The sequence below is a fragment of the Emys orbicularis genome, chromosome 1, assembly GCF_028017835.1.
Source record: "Emys orbicularis isolate rEmyOrb1 chromosome 1, rEmyOrb1.hap1, whole genome shotgun sequence".
Taxonomy (NCBI): Eukaryota; Metazoa; Chordata; order Testudines; family Emydidae; genus Emys; species Emys orbicularis.
In genome coordinates, this window is record NC_088683.1 from 19,723,083 (window position 1) to 19,747,354 (window position 24,272).

Consider the following 24,272-nt stretch of genomic DNA (forward strand, 5'->3'; position numbering starts at 1 on the left):
AGTCAACCATAAACGTGGGCATGTGCAGTGCTAACCTGCACACACAACACTGTTAATCTACCATTGAAACCCTGGAGCTCTGCTCAGCAGAGACTGCCATTCATGCTGGTGTGTTACAAATTCTGTGCTGGTTTTGTAACATTAGGCACATGTCCCTTGGAGCTAGTTGGAGGGCACCAAGTATAGCATCAGGGGCTTGAGACAAATCCCAAGATCTTTGAAAGCAAAAGGCAAGCACATTCATCTACTCCACCACAAACCAAGAGACGCTGTTCCTTTGTTATTGAATTAAGCACGAAGGCCTGCTCAGTCCAGTAAATATTGTAAGGGGCAGTTAAGTGCCATAGTTTTCTGCTCTCTCTTCTAATCCCGACTCCTGCATGTAGGACACCAGCAGATTGCTCCACTGTCATTATAGCGGCTCTTGCAGTCCATATTGACTAGTTAAGGACCACTTCTGTACCAAATATACATTGTTTCATTTATAATACAGAATAAACATGCACTGTTGGAATTAAGACTAAGTCATCACCATCAAATGACTGCTTGGTAGCTTATGTGAAATGAATTGGTAAAGCGGTTCTTAGTAGACACAAAGCCACTATCACCAAGTTGGCACCATGGTTAGTGATCTCAGTAGAGATAGGACTGACTCAACATGGAGACTAGGTCTCCATCGGGTACCTTGGTGATGTGATTGTGAGCAATCATGCCTGGCTGCTGCCTTTTCTGAGGTAAAGGACTTAGCCGCCAGGTCTGTCAACCCAGCACAAAAGTCACTAAACATTTTTTTTTAAACAGTTTAAAAAAAAAAAAAAAAAAAGACAATCCCTTGCCTAATTACATTCCCCTTTTCTTCAGCCTCAACACATGATTTAGCTAAACAAATCATTTCAGGTATGATTTTCTTATCCCTTAGATGTGAATTTAGGAATTACATTTAGACCAGTCAGGTGCTGGTAATCATATGCTGTTAGAAGCCAACGTTATGGACTTCAGATGGAAACAGACTTGCAATACTACAGGCTGTGAACTTGGTAATCTAGAATGAGGTGGAGGTGGAGAATGGCTAGGAGTTTTAGGCATTTGTCTGTCAGTTGAGGGAATGGTCTGAGCACACACTATTAGTCAGGAACCTCTGAGTTTTAGTCGTTGCTGTGAAGTTGTCTCTTCCTGTAACCTTGGGCAGTGAACCTTCCTGCCTCAGTTTCCCCATCTGTTAAATGTGAACTCACCAAGTCACTATTCAGAAAAGCATCTTAAGCAAGTGCTCAAGTGCCATTAAAGTCAATGGGACTTAGGCCCATTGTAAACCAGTGGGCAGGGCCGGCTCTAGGTTTTTTGCCGCCCCAAGCAAAAAAAATTTTGGCTGCCCCCCGTCCCAGCCCTGGGCTCCTCGCCGCACCCCCCTGCCGTCCCAGCCCTGGGCTCTCCCCCACCACCTGCACCCCCCTGCCGCCCCAGCCCTGGGCTCTCCCCCCCCCCACACACACCCTGCCACCCCAGCTCTGGGCTCCCCCCTACCCCCCCACCATTGCCCCCCCACACACACACCTCCTGCCGCCCCAGCCCTGGGCTTCCCCCCCCCCACACCTGCATCCTCCTTCCGCCGCAGCCCTGGGTGACTGGTAACTCGCTCCCAGGGCAGGTCATTCAGCAGAAATTTTAGATGTGCACAGAACACAGACAGGATTGGTTCCCATATGGTTACAGAACTGCAGTAAAGTGGAACAATTTTCAGCTTGTGTGATTGGAGGATATCTGGATGCATATTATAAGACTGTCCTACATAAATGAGGAAAAGTTGAGGTGCCTTTATTATTCTTTTGTTCCACTCTTTCTTTCTATGGGGAATTTGCCAATGCAATATCACTGTCTTCCTTTTAAACAAACAAACAAACAAAAGGCAATGGCTGTTGAAAATAGCAATTCCAGTCCTAATAACCACTGGGAAGCATTTCTTGCTCAATTTTATCCTACTTTTTCTACAGCAAGTTACAGTGGATCAGTATATTTGATTTGGGAGAAATGAAGTAACAGCTGCCCAAACTGAGCTTGAGCACTCCTGAATTTTGAGGTGTTCAAATCTGGAAGGCAGGTGCTGGGGGGGGGGGGGGAGGGCTGTAGCTCCGCAGGGGAGCACGGCAGCATGTATGCAGCAGTGTGTCTGGCGCTGCGCGAAGCCAGACACGCTGGTCTGAGTGGCACGGTAAGGGGGCTGGGGGGTTGGAGAAGGGGTAGCGGGTTCCGGGGGCGGGCAGTCAAGGGACAGGGAGGGTTGGATGGGGTGGAGGTTCGGGGGGGCAGTCGGGCAGGGAGAAGGGGGGGTTAGATGGGTCAGGGGTTTGGGGGGGCAGTCAGGGGGACAGGCAGCAGTTGGATGGGCATGGGAGTCCCAGGGGTTTGTCAGGGGACAGGTAGGGGGTGGGGTCCTAGAGGGGAAGTTGGGGGGGTCTCAGGAGGGGGCAGTTGGGGACAAGGAGAAGGGAGGCTTAGATAGGAGGTAGGGTCCCAGGAGGGGGCAATTGGGGGACAAGGACCAGTGGGGCTTAGATAGGGGGTGGGGTCCTGGGGGGCAGTTGGGGCAAGGGTTGGATGGGTTGGGGTTTCTGTGGGGGGCAGTTGGAGGGAGTGGATGGTGGCAGGGTGGGGCCACCCTCCCTCCCCGTGGAGTGTCCTATTTTTTGAATGTTAAAATATGGTATCCCTACTCACAGTGCAGCTCTCCATTCAAAGCAGGCTGCAGCATGAGGTCTCAGCTTCCTCACTCCCTCCCCCTCTTTCCTGTTGGTAGTGGCCAAGGGAATGCTGGGAAATGTAGTTCTTTCCCTGCTCTTGGGCTGGCTCTATAGGCAGGGAGCTAACCAAGGAACTACAGCTCCCAGGGCCCCCTGTTGGTTCTCAGCTCCCATGCTGGATCCCTGCCGCCCCTGCAAATGGGCTGCCCCAAGCATGTGCTTGCTTTGCTGGTGCCTAGAGCCGCTCCTGCCAGTGGGTAAACACACCAACCAGTGCATTAAATAACATTCTCAACAACAGAACGATTTCAATCCCTTTACTTCAGGGTTAAGTTTCATTTTCCAAATCAAACCAGTTAAACCTAAATCAAAACAGACAAAATAGACCCCTTCCCCTGACCCAGGCTCTCCTGGAAGAGCAGGTATCACTGGTGCCATGCTCAACTAAGCTGCTTGTTGGCCTTTTATCTTAGTCTGCAAGTCACCTGTTCCTATCACCTGATCCCTTGCCTCAGCCCCATCACCTGAGCCGCAGCTTATTAGTCACAGATAGGGGCTAAGCCCAACTCCCTTAAAGGGCCATCCCACCCTGTGACACACATGTTTAAAGCTAACTACATGCTTAAATGTGTTTCCATATTTGGGGCCCTATTGCACAGAAGATGAGCATTCCGGGTTCTGATTGTGCTATACTATAGGTGAACTATTTAACGTGTGACTCGAAAGTAGCTTTGGGGTTATTTCTCCTGCGCTTGTTTCAGAGCAGGCAATTCATACACGACGTGGCAAAGATCTACTCGATAACAGTGACCAATGTGTTGGACGGAGTTGCCTCGTCTTGCCGGGCCTGTGCACTGGGGTCTGAACAGTCTGGGTCATCCTGCGTACCCTGTCCTGCTGGACACTACATTGAGAAGGAAACCAACCAATGCAAGGAGTGCCCAGCCAATACATATCTGTCCATACATCAGGTGTACGGCAAAGAGTCTTGTATCCCATGTGGGCCTGGCAGTAAAAGCAACAAGGTACAGAGATTGAAAGTGGTTTTAACCCTGACTAAAGGCAGAGATGGGAGGTTGTAGTATAAGCACTCTAGGAGCAGGTCTTACTGCTTCACTGTAGAAATGCCACCAGGTTGCTTGTCCTGCAGTGTAGTTAAAACCAATGTTTCATAGCTCTAAATTCATCCCTGGTGTAACTTCTGTTGGTAAACATGTGATGATATGCTATATTTGTGTTTCTGTGCAACGAAACCCCCGTCTAGTCCATCTGCAGGGATCGAACCCAGGACGCTGGGATCCAAAAGCCCAAGCTTCTACTGGCTGACTGAAAGCACCAGATCCATTAGTAAAAATGTAGTAATGGACTCGTAAACTGCTATATGTTATCTAGCTACTGTAGGGGACAAAGACCAACACTGGATTAATTGGGGTTACATACACTTGCCAATGCCCTCTGCTGACTGGAATTCTAGACTCACGTCAGATTGCGATACAATGGTGGTAGCCTGCAGCAGATATAAGCTGTAGTTAAAATAGTTTGGAACAGGAGTGGGAGCTCTCACCTCACCAACCTAGGCAGAGGGGAAGATGTGAGCCAGGGAGATAGGAGGGACTCTCCCTTTACTTTTAGCAGAGGAAGGGGAGTTGTTGGGGTCAGTAGCTGTCCTGTAATATTTACCTTCTCTCCTTCCCAAAGGACCATTCCGCCTGCTTCAGTGACTGCATGCTCTCTTACCTCAGGGACAACCAGACCCTGAATTATGACTTTACCACCCTCAGCGGGGTGGGGTCATTAATGAATGGACCCAGCTTTACATCCAAAGGGACAAAGTTCTTTCATTTCTTTAACATCAGCCTGTGTGGGAATGAGGTGAGTGGTGGCTTTTGCAGGTGGGCGGGGGTAGCCTTACACTCGGCGTTTGCATTTCCTGACATTGATACGTTGCAGTATCCCACTGGTCAGTTGGGACTTGATCTTGGGTGGTGCTAACAGTCCTTGGCTCCCTCAGCTACTTACAGAAATGGGCCCTGCATAGCACAAGCACTTTCCAGTGGGTTTTGAATCCAGCCCCGAGTGAGGCTGCTGTATATGGCAGAATGATTCTCCGGCGAGGGCACAGGCATGCTAAAGGCTGAATTGATGCACAGAAATGGAGCTTGCTGACTCCGTAGCTTCACTGATTTTTCCTTTGCTCTCACGCCAGGGGGGTGTCATAAACCCGAGTTTTCGGCTGCTAACGTGGTGTGCCGCTGAGCTAGCAGCTGAGACTCTTTGCTGTTGACTTCTTTCTTCATGGCCCCGGTGTTTCTGTGTATGGAGTCCCTTGATGCCCAGCTGTCTGCCACAGCTGTGCACTTCCTGTGTCTGTACTTGACTTTCTGTTTTCAGACTTTTGGAGCAGTGGTGAAAAGTGTTTAACCGATGCAGTTGAAAACCAGGATTTCCAGCAACGGGGGCTTAATCTGAGTCTTGAAATGTCCCGACACAAGGCTAGTGTGAACCCTGATCTGTCAAAGCACTTAAGCCCATGCGTAAATGAAAGCATGTAAGTAGTCCCATGGATGTCAGTAATCCAGTGGGCCTAGTTGCATGCTTAACATTACGCAGATGCTTAATTGCTTCGCTGGATCAGAGCCTCAAGGCTCAGCCCTGTCAGGTGCTGCACACTCTTCCTGATCCAGCAAAGCGTGTAAGCACCGGTGTGACATTAAGCAGGTGAGTAGTCCCATCAGCTTGGAGTGACACACCTGCTTTGAGTTAAGCCTGTGCTTAAGTGCATTGCTGGATCAGGAACATGGAGTGCTCATTAGCTTGCAGAAGTGGGCCCTTGATGAGTAAATTGCTTTGTCCTTTGTTGCTGTTGCTCTAAAATTTTACTGTAGGTCTGCATGGAAGGATATGTCTGACTCCATGAGACGCTAATGCAGGCTTGTGGGCTAGAACCTAATATACATGCATTTATGCTTTGCATGCATTTATACTCTTTCAGAGAACAGCTTTTCCGGATTAAACCCCAGATAATGAGGTACTTTACAGTGTATCATTATATGGTTAAGGGGAAAACGCTTTTCTTTTACAAGGCATTTTATTATGCTTTGCAAATAAACACCATGTTGTCAAGATAAACAAATAAAGGTGCTTAGTATCACAGGTTCTGGATAGTACATATGGGAATGCACAGCGGGTAGGTGACTGGCTGTTTCAGAATTTGCACCAGAATTTAATTGAAAGCTTCATGATGGCAAAGTAATGTTGCATGTTTTCTCTTTCTTCATGACAGTTGCTAATGGGGAATCAGCACCCTCTATGTTTGCATCCCCTCCCTCACAAGGCTGCAAATCCTGCCAGAAGTTAACACCTTCCCTTACTTGTTTAATATCCATAGGGAAGGAAGATGGCGATTTGCACAGACAATATAACAGATGTCACAGTAAAGGACATGGTAGCTGAATCAGAAGACTCTTCAAGCTTGGTGGGAACTTTTGTATGCCAGTCTACGATCATCCCATCAGACAGTAAGGGGTTCAGAACAGCACTGGCTCTGCAGTCCAACAGTCTTGCTGATACATTCTTAGGTACATGGTTTTGTGCCTTTTACTTTTTGTTCATGAGGAAGATTCTGTAGGCTGTTCAGCTGCAACTAAGAAAAAGGGCGATATTGTTTTATGGTCTAATCCTGCAAATCCTATGCGCATCAGTGGGGATTGCAGTGGTTTAGCCTCTCTGTGGAGAAGGCTCTCTATTTATTAGTTTATACTTGGTCACTGTTCTGGTGGTGCAGTTCAGACTGGTAAAGGGCTGTGTCAGCACTTACCCTGCAACCTGGCGTGCCTTACAGTGCTTTGCTGCTATAGCTTCCAAGCTGGGATGCTCACAGCCAGCCTGCAAGCATGCAGGTGACGCGCTAAGGGTATGTCTACACTTAAACCACTACAGCAGTGCAGCTGCGCCACTGTAGCACTTCAGTGTAGACACTACCTATGCTGATGGGAGGTGTTCTCCTGTCAACGAAGGTGATTCTCCTCTCCAGAGGCAGTAGCTCGGTTGATGGAAGAATTCTTCTGTTGACCTAGAGCTTCTATACCTGAGAAACGTAGCTATGCCAATGTAAGTTCCCAGTGTAGACCAGCCCTGAGTGTCTGTGTGCTAGGCAGCTCTGACCCCAGCAGTTCGTCTACAGCCCCGCTCTGGCTTCCACCAGCCTTGGTTACAACCAGCAGGATGACCCCAACACACTCCGAGTCCCGAATTTCCCCAAAACTGTGTGCCCTGAAGTGTCCATCCCTCACCTGCACCACTCAGAGAAATAATAAGCTTCGTTGCTCCTTTAAAGAGACAAAAGCACTTTACAGGTTGTTAACTGGGGTAAATACACCCTTCCCTGAAAACACAGCACTGAGTTCGTTTATAGAAAAATAAAACCAATTTATTAACAAATATACATAGGATTAAGTGAGTTCACATAAGGAATGAAAATAGAAACAGTTACAAGTAAAACAATAGAAAATATCCTTTGTAATAGCTAAGACTTAACAAGCTACAGTCTTTGTTCAAGATTGATTTCTTACCAGTCTTTCTTCTTTCCAGTCATGGCTGCCTTTCTCTCAGTCAGGACCTTCCACAGAAACAGAAGGGGCTGGTTTCCCTTGTCTTCCTAGGTGAAAGATCTTTGCCTAAGCAGGTTTCTCACCTATATTCAGTTTCCAGAAACTTCAGCCCCCCTCGGCTGAAGGACCAATCTTTCTCAGCTCTGTTCCCTTATGTCTGTCTTGTGCTGGATGCCAGCATGGCTTTCTGTGTCTGCTTGTATCTTCCAAAGTTCAATGATCTTGTTTCAGGAGGTAGGATGACCTCATGCTGTTCTTCCCTTCCTGTGATCTTCCCATCCCCACACTGATTTGCATGTAAATGAAACTTCCATTGTTTTTGGTCACACCTTGCTTAATTTCATTGGAGACAGTTAGATAACTGCCTTCCTTCCTGTCTGAGTGAAACCTGTTTCTCCCTTTGTTTGGTCACAGACTGTAAAGCCCAATATCAGTGAGTATTCACAGTTCCAGATACAGTGCTAATACATGCATTTCACAATTATATTAATCACTAGTATGTCATTAGTTTTCAGAAAAGAACTGACTTGATATACTTTTATAACACAGTAATCAGTTGATTCAATTGCTTATCACCTGACGTTCAGACCCTCTGACTTTATAGCCCAGATAAAGTTTTGTTTCCCTACTGGAAGCTGTCTCTTCCCTCGCTTGTTAGCTTGATCACTTTGTTTACCTAATATGTAAATGGACCTTCCTTGTCTTTGCTTGATGACCGGGCTGGCCAGAGAAGCAAATAAACATTCCTTTGCCTAGGGCAGACCTCTTTACCAACTTCCCCTGACATGCCTGGTTTAAATACATTTTAGTCATAATTCCAGCATATATCCCTAACTCTTAATACATACCCCATGTATACATCACACAAGAATACCAAGGCTCAGTGAGTTATTAGTTTTCCAATGACATCGGACATGACATCCATTAGATACAGATTATGACATAAGTAAGTCGGGGCACACTGACCTGGTCTGGCCAGCTGAAACTCATTACCTGAGACCACCGTGCCCTTGCTCTCTGACACTGGGAAGCTCTCAGGGTCACACGCTCCTAATGTGTTTCCCCCTTCTCTGATCACTGAGGAGATGGTGCAGAACGGATGCCCTGTGCAATAGGTGGGGAGTGCCCGACCTATGACAGATGTCGATACTTTTCAGGCCCAGCAATGAACAAGGAAGACAGCAGAGAAACAAAGGCAAGAAGGCTTTCAGGCACCTTGCTGGAAGATATTTGGCAAGGGGAATGGAGGAGGTATTTTAGGGAAGAAACCTGTTGTCATGGTTTCAAAATAATATATTTAGGACTAGACTGAGAGTTTAGTCTCCGCCCAGAGTAAGGGGCAGTGAATAGCTGCATCACCCCAGGAGCAAGCCAGTAGAGTCACAGTTCAATCTCTGGCTCCCCCTTTGCTCCCCTCCAGGGGAGGTTAAGCAGCTACTGGTCTATACCATTAACCAATTTGTTTTCCCACTGTGTCGGCTTAGCAGTGTTGGCCAATGCAAGGCAGAGAAGAACAAAAGCTCCTCCCATTCCCTGCGTTTCTCCTCCTCACCTGCGCAGGAGTTGGAGCTGCAACATGTGGAGTTCATTGTCTCCCATGTTACCCTGGGTAGGCCCCCAACCCCAAGGGTCACAGTGCAGGGGGATAAGGGAGCTGCTCAGGAATTTCAGCACGAACTAATGGGCAAACATTTATTGGGAAAAAAAAAAAGTTTGTGAATGTGTCCCCTTACTTTTCGCCTGTCTCTAGTGGTCTAGGGCCATCCTCATTGAAAGTACAACCCCCCACATTGGCAGTCTCTGCAGACACAGAATGAGCATGAGCACAAACTTTGAACCCCCAAGAGGCGGTCCACCCATGTATTGGTAGAGGACAGTATAGAGCAGCGCAGGGAAGCTCACCCTGTTAATTCCTATGCGGGACCTGTTATTTGGACAGAGGATTCCACTCGTTAAGGTTGTAGATATGGAATCCTCCACAAATTGCACATTCCCTTTGAAAAACGTAAAACTCTATCTCACACCATGAATTTTACTATTAGCTCTTTGTTTTATTGCATACCCTTCGATAATAAAATTGTATCTTATGAAATGGGTAGAAGTTCATGTGGTTTATTTTTAAAAAATTGTGCATAATGCGAAATTACTGGACAAATTCTTAATTAGCAAATCAAATGCCATTCTGGAAAGCACACTTTTTGTAAAGCATGTACCTTTCAAAAACCACATGCTTAATTTGTTCTCTTTTTTTGTTTGCTCTTATTTTTAGGAGCTACGGTTGAAACCACACTGGGAAATATTAACATTGAAACAGAAATGTTTCCATCTTCCCAAAGGACAATACCTGATGTGAATTTCTTTTTCAAGTAGGTGGAAAATTCTCCGTAGGAGGAACATCAGCGCTCTTTAATTATTTAAAGGGAATGTAGACTTAGGGGGAAGGTCTTTAAGGCACTCTTCCAGGGCTCAGACTGATGGGCATGCTGATGAGTAGGTTGTGAAATCAGCTAATGCAGCAGCTTGCACAAGTCTGAGTTATTCCTGATTTACACAGAGGAGAGCCTGGATATTTCCAGGTGCCATCTTCAACCTTGTGTTCTGGGCCCTGGCTTCTCCTTAATTTCTTTTTTAAATGCGCGCTTTACATTTATATACTTCCTTTTGCATTCATTTTTATTTTTACATTTTTGTTACAAAAATGAACTGGAGAAAAAAAAAATCACTTGGTTTGAGACACGCTCAGCCTACAGTGTCCTCTTCCTAGTTTGTTCCTCCAGGTACTATCCCTACCAGTAAGGTGACCAGACAGCAAGTGTGACAAATCAGGACAGGGGGTGGTGGTGGTAATAGGAGTCTATATAAGACAAAACCCCAAATATCGGGACTGTCCTTATAAAATCGGGACATCTGGTCACCCTACCTACCAGCGACCCTGCTGTGGGTAAGGTTATTGTAGTTTTAAGCCGTTAGCCTACAGGGGGCATATTGATGCAACATATGTCATTCTCCGAGTCCTGCCCACCTTCTGCAATTGTAGGGAAGTGTAGTTTACAGCTTCCTGGGGTAGTGGAGTGAATGAGTCGACTGTAGTATTTCCTGCAGAGTACCATTCAGACCATGATGTCTGTGGTTATGATTTTCTAATACTGTTATTTTGGATTGGGGGGAGGCTGTTCCTCAGAGGCGAGCCCAGTGGTGACTTGGGTCAGAATGATTCAGCACTGCTGGAAATCAGGCAGCGTCTCCAGACTCTCGCTAGCTCTAGGTGCACACCTAGGCAGAATTGTGTGCATACATGTAAATATGCATTTATTGTGCAATACGTAATTTTTTAAAGTAAAATCAATATTCATTGAAAACTTTGCTCTTATTTCATATTAGGTCTTCTACACTTACAACCCCCTGTGAAAATGGACGTGCAACTGTTGTAGTGATGAGGTGTAATCCCACCAAACCAGGCCAAGGCGATATTTCAGTCCCCAGGTATTTAATTAAGGGTATTACAGTATTGCCTAGATGCCCAGTCCTCTTAAGCCATCCTTGGCAAAACTCTTTTAGTTGCCTTAGATTAGCAAGTAGTGAGAAGTGCTTTCTCCCATCTGTGACTGTCCAGGAGATGACACACATTTCTTCCAGGTGAGTACCTGGCCACAGTGATCCATATATATGTCATCTCCAGGTGAACTGCAGGCAGCACATTCTAGCTATTGCTGGCTGTGAGGCCCCTGCGGTAGCACCTAAGAGCAGATACACAACAGCCTGCTCTTAGGCAATAAAGCCAGGGAAGAGTGCACAATAGGCAGCTTATTTAACCTCTTTATTTTGTACTTGTGCAACCTCTACTTGAACACTGTGTCCAGTTCTGGTGCTCGCAATTCAGGAAGGACGTTGATAAATTGGAGAGGGTTCAGGGAAGAGCCAAGAGAATGATTAAAGGATTGGAAACCTTATAGTGATAGATGCAAGGAGCTCAGTCTGTTTAACTGAACAAAGAGAAGGTGAAGGGTTGATTTGATCCATAAGTACCTACCTGGGAAACAGAAATTTGATAACAGAGGGCTCTTCAATCTAGCAGACAAAGATATAAAAAGATAGTTAAATTCAGACTGGAAATGAGGTGCAAATTTTGATCAGTGAGGGTAATCAATTCACGAAAGGTCATGGTGGATTCTCCATCACTGGAAATTTTTAAATTAAAATGTGGATGTTTTTCTAAAATATAAGCTCTAGTTTAAACAGGAATTAAGCCTGCTCTGCCACAGACTTCCTGTGTGACCCTGGGAAAGTCCCTTAGCCTCTCTATGCCTCAGTTCCCCATCTATAAAATGTGGTACTTCTCTAACTCAGAGGGGCGTTGCAAGGATAAATACATTAAAGATTGTGAGGTGCTCAGATATTATGGTAAAGGGATCATATAAGTATCTTGGATTGATTGAGGAAGATCACGATCCAATAACAGTTCAAGCAGAGCATTTAATATCAGAGTAGACATCTGTATTTGTAACAAAAATGTCTAAATAAGCAATGCCTTCTTTGTAGTTTATTCCTGGTTTAGCCAGGGTGTGAGATGAAAGGAACATGGGAAATAGGCCTACCAATGTTCCTGAGAAAATACTCTCTGATTCAGAGGTGGTGGTCTGAATTAGTCAAATCAAGGCAAGTGAGGTTGGTCTTCTAGCTCTCTGGATTTTGTTAAGATAAGTCAAATGTGTGACAGATTTCAGGGTGACACTACAAATCTCTCTTAAGTCAGTTTTTCTATAGCAAGTATGATCCAGATTTAATGAACCAATTGTGTATTTTTGGCTGTTGAATAGACTTCCATTTACTGTCACTGTTAGAACCAATCTAGCTTCCGGTAACAACAATTGTGCATGTGTCGTGGAAGTGCAGATAATATTCTGTTCTACTAACTGAACATGAAATAGGGCCATTTGTACTTCTCAGGTTTGTGGAGAAGCTGTTACCTGTTCAGTAGGCTAGTAAACATCCTTCCGCTAAGTAACTATTACAGAGCATGTCTACCACCTATGGAGGAAATCACTCAAAGCATCACAGTTACAATTAATGTTCCCCTATCAACTCAGAGCAAGTAGAAACAGCAGCTGTAATTACTGCAATACATGTTTTTGCCTGAACACCTTGAAATAAAAAAAAGAAATGGGGTTTATGCAAGCTTCTGGGAATCGGGGTGGCAGCAGTGGTGGGGTTACCCACAACATAATAGAACACTGGGATTCTGTTTCTAATTCACATAAATATCTCAAATTGTAGGGGAAATGCTAGATGTTACTAGAAAAATAGATTGGGACAAAATTTAACTTTTTTCCTGCCAATGGGGTTACACCAGGGATGAACTCTGTCAAAATATATATAATTTTTTCTAGTAATTTATAGCTTTTCCCCTGTAATTCTAGATATTTGCCAATGAAATCATTGGAGTTACATCAAGGATGAATATGGCCTGCTATTTTTCATATACATTTTGTTTCTCAGCTTTCCTCAAATAAGAACATAAGAACATAAGAAAGGCCGTACCGGGTCAGACCAAAGGTCTATCTAGCCCAGTATCCTGTCTCCCGACAGTGGCCAATGCCAGGTGCCCCAGAGGGAGTGAACCTAACAGGCAATGATCAAGTGATCTCTCTCCTGCCATCCATCTCCACCCTCTGACAGACAGAGGCTAGGGACACCATTCCTTACCCGTCCTGGCTAATAGCCATTAATGGACTTAACCACCATGAATTTATCCAGTTCTCTTTTAAACTCTGTTATAGTCCTAGCCTTCACAACCTCCTCAGGTAAGGAGTTCCACAAGTTGACTGTGTGCTGCGTGAAGAAGAACTTCCTTTTATTTGTTTTGAACCTGCTGCCTATTAATTTCATTTGATGACCCCTAGTTCTTGTATTATGGGAATAAGTAAATAACTTTTCCTTATCCACTTTCTCCACATCACTCATGATTTTATATACCTCTATCATATCCCCCCTTAAAATTTATTCTGAAAAAGAATTCAGAGTCATTAGAGCAGAGGTCTGTATTACCTGGCCACCTAGTGGTAGCTGTATAAATGATGCTGATGAAATACAGCTGTAATTTTGACATCTTTATAGAACAGTGACATCTACTTAAACTACTGACAACTTTCATTTAGGTGTGGCAGGCAGTGGGGTACAAAGTTAAAATTGCTTAACCCACAATTTTCAAAGGCAGATACTGATTTAGGTTACCTCAATTTTGGCACGTCCAACTTGAGACATCCCAAATCATTGGCCACTTTTGAAAATTTGGCCTTTGGTGTATAGCAGTCCATGGCAACATGGCTCAGTTAGTCAATTAATAAATCTTCATTGTTTAGTCACTCGAATTGATTGATTGGAACACATCAGAAAGACACCCTCAAGTACAAGAGATATACATAAAACACAGTTATGAAATCAGAAGTTGATGCAACTTCATCTTAGGAAGTACTTTTTAAGAATATTAGAACATCTTTACAAAGCTGAACGTTATGGGCCAGATTCTCCCCCTTGCGTACGTTGGTGCAAATCTGGAATAACTCCAGTGCTTTCAGTGACTGCTTCTAGTTTAGTTTATAGAGTTTTATATCAGCGTAGTATCAGTAGTATCTGGACTCTTATTGCCAGTAATTTGCGAGACTAACACCTTCTTTATTTGAAGCTAGATATTTCACTGATTGAAAAATCTTTCCCTGGGCTTTTTTGGTTTGTTTTGGAAATGTTGAATCAATGGGTGGTTATTAATTATCATAATTATTATTAGCGCTCTTGAGCAGTAGTCTGGAGGCAGAGAATCCAGACCGGTTCGCCTTTCCCCGGATTGAAACCTGTGTCACAAGTGCTAACCAAACTTTGCTTTTCTCCTAGCACATGCCCCGTTGGCACCTGTGATGGATGCACCTTCTACTTCATGTGGGAAAGTGCAGAAGCCTGTCCTTTGTGCACAGAGCATGACTACCATGAGATTGAGGGAGCTTGTAAAAAGGGATTTCAGGTAGAGGACTGAAGCCTTTTAGTCAAATTGGATGAGTTGTGTAGGCTCGGGGGTGCTGTTAAACTGCCTGTATAAAAGCCACAGGGCTAGATTGTGCCTGTACATCACCTAGCCGTGCTGCTCCAAGAGCAGACCAGGGAAAGAGTCACAATTCATTCCACTCCCTCTTTGCTCCCGGGAGAAGTTATCTGCTACTGGCCTTCTCCATTTGCAGATTACTAACCCTTCCCCATTCCAGATCTGCTCTTCTGACCACCATGTCAGAGGCAGGCTCCACCCATTCCCCTCTCTGTCCATCCCAATCTCTGCTAGCCTGTGTGAGGAGCAAGCATTGAGCGTACATCCTTTGTCCCCTCCCCATGCCTGCAGCCATGACACAGGGGAGTGCAGTTGGGTCTCATTCCAAAATTATTCTTACTGTTAAATCTCAGGTTACTAGGCCAAGCCATTTTGGAGACATGGGCTAGATTCTGCCCTGCACGAGAACTCAGCTCAGCACAGGAGCAAGGGGTCGGGGCGTTGGGAACCCTGTTACAGCTCCCTGATAATTAGGACTGTTCCAAGCCCCTGTGTAGTATAGAGTACCTGCCACACTGCTCTAAGGGTACGTCTACACTGCAATCGGAGGCATGATTGCCACTCATGTCGGTATAGCTGCACTAGCTTTAGTTTAGCTAGCACAGAAGACACAGCAGCATGGACTAGTCTGACCAGAACCAGGGTGCGCACTGTTGCAACAGCGCGGGCTTGCATCGTCTTCACTGCTATTTTGGGGGATCAGGCTAGATTAGAGCTAGCATGGGTATGCTACCTGGGGTGCAGTCACGCGTCTGACTGCAGTGTAGACATACCCTAAGTTGCTCCACTGGGGTAGGGTCCTGGACGTCGTAGCCAGACTACACCACACCTACTCCCTTTACCCTACATCTCTTCTCCCAACACACTCCTCCATGCTGAATGGGGCCGGGGGGGGGGGGGGGGGGGACATAGGCAGAGGACCTGAGAGCAATACACTTGTGCCAGCAGGGATTTCTCCCAGGCATTTACAGCCAGTATACGTCCCTGTAGTGTATGGAGAAAAGGTGCATAACCCAGTGGAGAATCTGGCCCTGATATGATATATATATATATATATTTAAAGTAAATAACACCTCTGTTTTCTGTAATTTCACTGCCTCAAAAACATGTTGTTGGCTTAACCTCAAAATGTCCATAAACGTTCTCTACATTCACATCACTTTTCTGTATTCGCTCTCATTTTTTTAAAGGAAACCTTATATGTCTGGAATGAGCCAAAGCAATGCATGAAGGGGATTGCCTTGCCTGAGAAAAGGGTCAGCACCTGTGAAACCATGGACTTTTGGTTAAAAGTTGGAGCAGGTGTTGGTGCATTCACAGCTGTGCTGCTCGTAGCCTTAACCTGCTACTTCTGGAAGAAAAATCAGAAGTAAGTACTGCACTTGAGGTGACATACAAAAATAAATCAAAAGCCTGATCCAGAGCTCATTGAAGTCACTAGAAAAACTCCCATGGATTCCACTGGACTTTGAATTAAACCCTAACACAGTGTAGGAAACGTCATACCTGATCAGTCCAGTGATCCACTTAGTCCGATTCCCTGTCTCCAGCAATGGCCATAATAGATGCTGCAGAGGAAGGTGCAAGATACCCTGAAATAGGCAGTTGTGGGATAGCCATGAGAAGTTTCCTCCTAACCCCTGACAGAGGTTGGCTTAAGGCTGGAAGCAATAGAGATGGGTAAGGTCATAGATTTTAAGACCAAAATGGACCATTATGATCATCAAGTCTGACCTCCTGCATAATATAGGCAACAGAATTCTACCCAGTGATTCCTGAATCAAGCTCACAGTTTCTGCTTGGTCTTGAGTGTATTTTTTAGAAAAAGTCTAAAAAAAAAGTCTTTGATTTAAAGACCTAATGGGACGGAGTTTGTTCTCTATTAGGGTATGTCTACACTACAGGATTAATCCGAATTTATATAATTCGAATTTAGGAAACCGATTTTATAAATTCGAATGTATTCGGCCACACTAGGCACCATTAATTCGGTGGTGTGCGTCCAAGCTACCGTAGTAGCATCGATTTCCAGAGCGTTGCATTGTGGGTAGCCAATAACATCTAATTGCCAATAACATCGAATTGCGGCCACACTAACCTTAATTCGGATTAACAATACCGATTTTGACACTACTCCTCTCGTCGAGGAGGAGTACAGAAATCGAATTAAAGGGCTCTTTAATTCGAATTAAATGGCTTCGTTGTGTGGACGGGTCAAGCGTTAATTCGAATTAAAGCAGCTAAATCCGAATTAAAGTCGTAGTGTAGACCAGGCCTCAGTCTGGAAAACAGGAAATGGATGAGTTGCTAATGCAGTTCTAGTCATGCTTTCTTACTTCTGGTTCTTAAAATATAACTTCTGATTCTTTATAAATGCTTAACAAATAACCCTACGGAATAGCTGCAGATAGTGTTCTGACCACCTGAACTGTCGCAGCTAGAATATGGGGTATTAAGAAAATAACTGTTCAAGTTTGTACCTTTAGGTTGGAGTATAAATATTCCAAATTAGTGATGACAGCTAACTCGAAAGAGTGTGAGCTTCCAGCTGCTGACAGCTGTGCTATAATGGAAGGAGAAGATAACGAAGAGGAAATAGTATATTCAAATAAACAGTCATTGCTGGGAAAGCTCAAGTCATTGGCAACAAAGGTGAGCATTAATATTATTATTTTTTTATTGACACTGATGTAGCACAGTTAGTTTAATGTAGCTAATTAGCTTATTTTATCATTTTGTTGTGTAATTGTTGTAGTTATGTTATTTCATATGCAGTCAATGTGTGATGAATAGATAGAAGTAGGACAGGATTATATGAATATAAATTTGACAAGTATTTAGGAGTGACAAGTGTGTATTAGGTATACAAGTAAGGTAAGGCAGTAATGCAAGGCCTACAGGCTAAGGCTGAAAGATTTCAGCTTTAACCACACTAGGCCTCAAGCTTAAGGAGACTTGACACGAGTGAGCAACCTAAGACTGACTTTATGCCAGTAAGGTTACCTGCTCCTGAGGGCATTCTGTGCCAAAAAATTAAAAATTCTGCGCACATTTTAAAATTCTGCAAAATTCTAAATAAATGCAGAGGCTCCAGCATGACAGTGGGGAGCACAGGCCACTGGCTGCATAAAAGTGGGACATCACCCTGCAGCCCCCACACCCCTGGGACATGGACTCAGCGGTGAGGCTGCACCCGACCCTGACACAGCACAAGGCCTGGGCCTGCCCCAGAAACACCCTGGGGCACTGCCCTTCTGCGCCAGGTGCACCAGGTGTGGGGCAGGCAGGCTCAACCAGGCAGGATCCAAGAGTGAAGGGGCTCAGTGTGGGGGGATCTCGGTGTGGGGTGAGAGGGTTCTGTGTGGAAAATATGGGTGCAGGCAGCTCAGTGAGGGGTCTAGGTGTGGGGGGATCTGGATGCACAGAGGCTCGTTGGGGGCGCTTCCAGGTGCAGGAGCAATGGGACTCTGCATGGGCTTCCAGGTGAAGGTGGTTGGGGCTCAGCAGAGGAGTCTTTGTGTGGAGGTCTCAGTGGGGAAGTCTGGGGGCTGGGGGAGTGGGGCTTAGTGGGGTGGGGGTCTGGGTGCAGCTAGTTGGGGGTCAGTGGCATGGGGGTCTTCAGGTGGGGGCTCAGAGTGGTGCAGGGAGGGTGTGGCTCGTCAGTGTGGGGGTTTGAGTGCAGGGAGTTCAGTGGGGGGTGTTTGGGTGCAGGAGTGGAGGGCTGGGTGCAGGGGGGCTCCAGATGCAGGGGTTGAGGTTCAGTGGGGTGGGGTTCAGGTATGGAGGGGTAGGGGGGTTCTGGGTGTACGGGGTGAAGCTTGGCGAGGGTGTCTGAGTATGGGAGGTCCGGATGCATGGGGGTTGGGCGGATGGGGAAGCAGCTCCCCATACAGTGACCTTTCCCCCCGCAGTTGAGGAGCAATGGGGGCAGGAAGCAGGGGAGGATGCTGAGCTTCCTGCTGCTGGGGGAGGTTTCTGGGGGTGGGTCTGACACAGCCCCAGCCACTCATTGCAGGGGAAGAGGAAGTCCCATCCTCTCCTACCTCCAGCCCAGCTGGGACTAGCAGCTGATCCCAGCTCAGGGTAGGAGCCACTGGTTGGGATGTCCCCAGCCCCATGGTGATCAACCTCTCTGCTGGCTGCTCCGAGTGCCTAAAATGATGTACCTGCACTGCTAGGGAATGGTGCGTGACTGCTCTTGCAGCTTCTCTTTGCTTCCCTGTCAGAAAGTAATATTTCTGTGGGGAAGCAAGGAAATCTGCGGGGGACATGAATTCTGCGCATGCGCAGTGGCACAGAATTCCCCCAGGAGTAAAAGTTACATGATTACTGTAAAGAATGTGCCAATAGGTGATGTTCCGGAAAAAGAGACCGAAATGTGCCCATCTAGACTGCAAGGCACCTGACCGCAAGTCACCATGGAAACATGTTTACATAAATGCTAATGAGAATAAGGGGAACTCAGAGAACAACCTGTGTAAAGCAGAGCACCCCAAAATGGATGGGGTGTGGAGGTACAGATAAGGAAAAGGAAGTTGGAACCCTCATGCATAAGCATAAAGTGTTAAGTGTGGTCAGAACAACAAGATAACGGGTTGGTTGGTATGGATAGGGTGGGAAGACCCTGAGGGAAGACCTCATTGGGATGACCCCAGCAAGAACCACTCCTCTATCAATGACCACCTGTTGAAAGATCCATCAGACTCTGTAATATCCTTGGGTATGTGAGTATGAATACAGCATTAGCGAGTGCATGGGATCTCTTAGGTTTCTATATATTTGTTTGTGATTATAATTTACAAGTGAAAAATCTTGTTTGTGGTCCCTGTATTTGTTCTTGTGTGCTCCTAAGAGTCTCCCAGTCTAATTGATCTGAAAACTGTAGCACCACAGGAGCCGAACTCACTTCCTAGGGACACGACAGTTTAACACAGAGCTATTCATTCAGTTTTAAAAAGAGGCTACACTTAGGCTGACCAGAGAGCAAGTGTGAAAAATCGGGACGGGGGCGGGCGGTAATAGGTTCCTATATAAGAAAAAGCCCCCAAAATCGGGACTGTTGGTCACCCTAGCTACACTAACTAACCTGCAAACACACACATCAATAGATCTAGGGCTCCATTAATGTCAATGGGACTGAGTTGCAGGATTCTCTCTTGCCCAAAGAACTTATAACACGGATCTTCAGAGTATGGACAACAACTGAAAAGAGTTTGTCTGATGGACACCTCACACAGGTCACCTCCCATTGCTGATTAAACATCATCCCAGGGGCTTCCATAGCAATTGCTTACATGGAAAATTAACATTCTGAAAGCACCAAGTGTCTAGCCAGCTCTCCATGGTTTATCTGTAAGTGCTCTGTAGACACTGGAGGTCCATAGACCACAGTTTGAGAACTGTGGGCTTCCAGTCTATACATACACATCTGCTAATGCTTGGTGTGGTGCTTACTGCCCTGAGAAATCCCAGCCATTTCAAGGGAGAGCACAGTAGTAAGCTGTAGTGTTTGCAGGATGGGGCCCTAAATTAGACAAAGCCAAAAAAACACAAGCCAAAGAAGAGGGAGCTTCTAAGGGTCTGAGCTTGTAAGTACTTCAGTCCTTTCCCAAAGCCCCAAAGACATCCACTGCTTCAAAGTGGATCAGGCCTGTAGTGCTGAGTACAACTGGTTGAAACTTTATTTGAAACTTTTTTTTTTTGCTGAAAAATGGCTTTTTTTAAACTGAAAAGTTTCAGAAAATTGTTTTCAAGATTTTTTCTAAATTGTCCCATTTTTCATCAAAACCCCAAATTTCAAATGTTCATATTTATGGGGGTTTTGCCTTTCTTGTTTCTGATTTTCCTATTTGCCACTGAATGCGACAGAATGAATGATGTGTAAGGGTATCTCCTCCTGCCCCCCTTTTTTCTTTTTCTCCATTTTAATTTTTTTCCCTTCTGCAACTTTCCCATATCTTCAACTTTGGAAACATTAGAAGGACCAGATGAAAAAGTGTGTGTGTGTGTGTGTGTGTGAATCCCGCATCTGGACATCATTCATTTTATTGTAGTGAGTGGCAAGAAGAAAAAAGGGGAGGGGAATATAGCATATTGAAAATTCAAAATGTCAAAAATGTGATTTTTTTTTTTAAAAGCAAAATATTCTGTCCCTTGCCCCCTCAAAAAAGATGTTTCCCCCCATTTTGAACCTTGCAAAAAAGAAAACAACTCAGAAGTGTTGATTTTGTGAAAGCTCTCTACTGCTGAATGTAGTAAACATTTTTGACCACCTCTGCTGCTGAATTTTGCGTTTACTACCATGAATAGTCCTGATGAGTTTAAAGGCTTGGTTGAAGTATGCAGGACTGGGCCTATAATGATTAGAAGAAGAGAGGAAGGATTGCTGGAAGAAATAGGTTTTGTAGTTTAAAAGTAAGCTTAGTGCTTTATATTGAGAATAGCAATCACTTGCACACCTGAGCACTGTTTTCAAACAGACTATTCTTAACTCAAGTTCCTATGTTCATTTTAATAGGCTTCCCTGTACACTGTTACCTTTACAAATAAGCCTGTCAGATATCTCTGGCTTTTTTTCCCCATCTGCTGTATAATCAGAGCTGCCAAACTCAGCCTCCAAGACCTCATTAGCTTGCTCAAGTCTGCATCCTATATCCCTGCAGATAACTGGGATTTATTATATATTTCCTCAAAACACATGTGATAGGCATCATTCTTCATTACTGCAAAAGATGAGAAGTACAACTTCTTAAAAAAAAAAACAGAGAAAAGAGAGAGAGAAAAATATGGGGGACAGGGACAATGTAAAGATGTATCAGCACAGAGAGAAAAAATCAGAAATATATTAAAAATAGGATCAGACCCTAGGTGATTACTTTTCTGTGTTCCAAAACTTCTCGTGAAGTTATTGAGAGCTTTGACTAGATAAGAAATGCAGAGCTGAGCCCCTGATGTAAAAAAGGAAAACTATTTATTTGCAGTATTATTGTAATAACAACACAGAATATAGGAATTGATGTGCTGAATCAGGCTGAGGAAGTGCAGGAAACCCTGCAGTAGGCAGCTAGAGGAGAATCTGACCCCGCGCATGCATTAGGTCTCATTGTAATAGCTAGAGAGTGATTTTAAACCCCAAAGAGTGAGTTTAGTTTCATATCTCTTTCCAAAATATTTGTTAGCATTAAGTAATATAGCTGTAGATTTTCTTGCCTTCCTGCCTATACACGTCCACTCCATTTTGTAAACAAGGTCTGTAGCGTAGGTACACCAAGACAAGTTTGGTATTTGTATTAGCATTATGAAGACCTAATTTAATCAATGTGTTGATGCATGAAGCTTCTACAGTTGCAGGATTCTCAACCTTTTCCTACCAATAACCTCAAAACCACCCACCCTTTTTCTTCTCTCCAGTATCCTGGAGTTCTTGTCTTCAGCAGCCTCCTGTGGCAATGAGATCCACAGTCTAATGACACATAGTGTGAAAACGTATTTCCTCATCAGTTTTGAGTTTGCTACCTTGTACACTAATGACTCTCTTTGCTCCAGCTAAAATCATCTACAATGTTGTCAGTGAAATGCTCTGCATGAGAATCAACTTGGGTGTACCCTCACGAGGTAAATTATAGGGCAGGCTAGAAAACAACAATTCCACTTCAGGAAAATTTTTGAGGTTTTGAAATTTGTTTTCATTCTGTGGAATATTTTTTGTTAACAAACAGGAGAGAGCTTGATGTGCCACAGAATAGCCAATGTCCTGGGGGGTAGGGCCCTCACCCAGAATGTGGGAGACTCAAGGTATGTCTACACTACCCGCCGGATTGGCGGGTAGTGATCGATCTATCGGGGATCGATGTATCGCGTCTCGTCTAGACGCAATACATCGATCCCCAAACACACTCCCCGTCGACTCCGGAACTCCACCAGGGCGAGAGGCGGAAGCGGAGTCGACGGGGGAGCGGCGGCCGTCGATCCCGTGCCCTGAGGACGTGAAGTAAGTCAATCTAAGTAGATCTAAGATACGTCGACTTCAGCTACGCTATTCTCATAGCTGAAGTTGCGTATCTTAGATCGATTTCCGCTCCCCCCCCCCCCCCCCAGTGTAGACCAGGCCTCAGCTTTGAATCCTTCCTTTGCAAGAGGGACTTGAATCTGTGTTTCCCACATTTCAGGTAAGTGCCCTAACCACAGTGCTGCAGACTCAGTCTCGTTTGTTGGCTCAGTGAATATTAAAGTATTTATATATTTGGAACACGAGAAATTGAACTAGAAACTGACTCTGCAGGCTGGTGGCTAGTGCACTAACCTAGATTTGGAGTGGGGGGCTTGCACCTGGGTTTCCCACATCCCAGCTGAGTGCCCTCTCTCACTTGTTTTTCAGGACAAATTTCCAAAAGTCACTGGTTCCTCCTGGTGCAGAAAGGAAATTTTTTTTGAAATCTCAAAAATTTTCACTGGACTGGAAAAGCATTTCCCCCCCCAGCTCTAGTTCAATCCCCAATTAAGCAAAACGCATAAACATGGGAATAGTCCCATTTTAGGCCCCAAACCTGCAAACACTTACATGCTTAACTTCACTACTGTGAGTAGTCCCAATAAAATCAAAGTGATTGCTCACTATAGTAAGTTAAATGCATGGGTTAAGTGTTTGGAGAATTGGTACCTCAGGGCATGTCTGTATGTACAGAGCTGTACTGGCGCAGCTGTACCGATGCAGCTGCGCTACCCGTCAGCATAATAAAACCACCTCCACGAACGGCAGAAGCTATGTCGATGACATCGTGCCGTGCACACGAGCACTTATATCGGTGTAACTTACGTTGCTTGGGGGTGGTTTATTCACATCCCTGAGAGACATAAGTTACGCTGACATAAACTGTAGTGTAGACATAGCCTTAGTGAAGGGGGTGACGATTCATGCTCTGAAAGGTCAACACATGTTAAATGCTCTGCTGAACTGAGGCCTAAGTGGGTTGGTTAAGGCTACCGAAGGAGTGAGTGTCAGAGTTCAAGAGTTTCTCATTCTCAGTTCTTTGCTCAAACTGCTCTCACTCTTGAATGTTTTGTATTTTTTTTACAGTAATTCATCATAATTTCTTTGTAATTCTATCATAAAATCTATAACCTTGACATCTCTGTTCAATGCTGTGCAAAATATGCCATTTGTGTATGTACCTGTGGACCTATCTATATACTTCCTATAAAGGAAACACTAAAAAATTCATATCCTTTCTATCTCACAATGGAATTTTGAAGTTTGTACAATTTTTATTTTTAATTTATAGAGATGTTACAATTTAGTTTAAAATTAAAGGCCAAATTCTACTCTCATTTACTGTGGCACAATCCCAATAAAGTCTTCAACAGGAGTTGCACTCAAGTTACTGAGAGTAGAAATTTGTTCCAGGACTTTTTATACTGAGTGAAGAGATGTTCGTACACTTCAGAATGAATTTGAGAAATCATGATTGACGGGAACTTGTCTCTTTACATTGCAGGAAAAACAAGATCGTTTTGAATCTGTTCAGCTGAAATCTTCAAGATCACAAAATATATGAGGATTAAATGCTACCTTCAAAGAAACAAACCTGATTTCTATTTTTACAGGACCACATTTTAAACATATTCCTGCAGAGTAATGGTTGCAGTGAGAAATGCTGAGCCATTTAAGAAAAAAGAGGGTTGAAATCAAAACAAAAGATTGGATTGCCTTATTCTGTGGTCAAGTACCTTGCCAAAAACAAGAAGCAGACTGCTTGGATTCCAAACTAGGAATGAAGCTTAACTCAGGAAGAGATATACAGACTGCAACTGACATGAGTTTTGTATTCACCT

General features: G+C 44.7%; 1 protein-coding gene across 1 annotated transcript in view; it reads left to right on the forward strand.

Annotated features, from left to right (window-relative positions):
* The window catches only part of ELAPOR2 (endosome-lysosome associated apoptosis and autophagy regulator family member 2), a 157,636-nt gene extending 133,641 nt beyond the window's left edge, over positions 1-23,995 (forward strand). Inside the window, exons 14-22 of the mRNA XM_065414384.1 lie at positions 3,500-3,763; positions 4,437-4,610; positions 6,127-6,316; positions 9,618-9,714; positions 10,730-10,831; positions 14,237-14,363; positions 15,632-15,810; positions 16,928-17,093; positions 23,936-23,995. Of these exons, the coding sequence (XP_065270456.1) occupies positions 3,500-3,763; positions 4,437-4,610; positions 6,127-6,316; positions 9,618-9,714; positions 10,730-10,831; positions 14,237-14,363; positions 15,632-15,810; positions 16,928-17,093; positions 23,936-23,995 (1,359 nt within the window). The remainder of the gene's footprint in view (positions 1-3,499; positions 3,764-4,436; positions 4,611-6,126; positions 6,317-9,617; positions 9,715-10,729; positions 10,832-14,236; positions 14,364-15,631; positions 15,811-16,927; positions 17,094-23,935) is intronic.
* Positions 23,996-24,272: the final 277 nt, after the last annotated feature.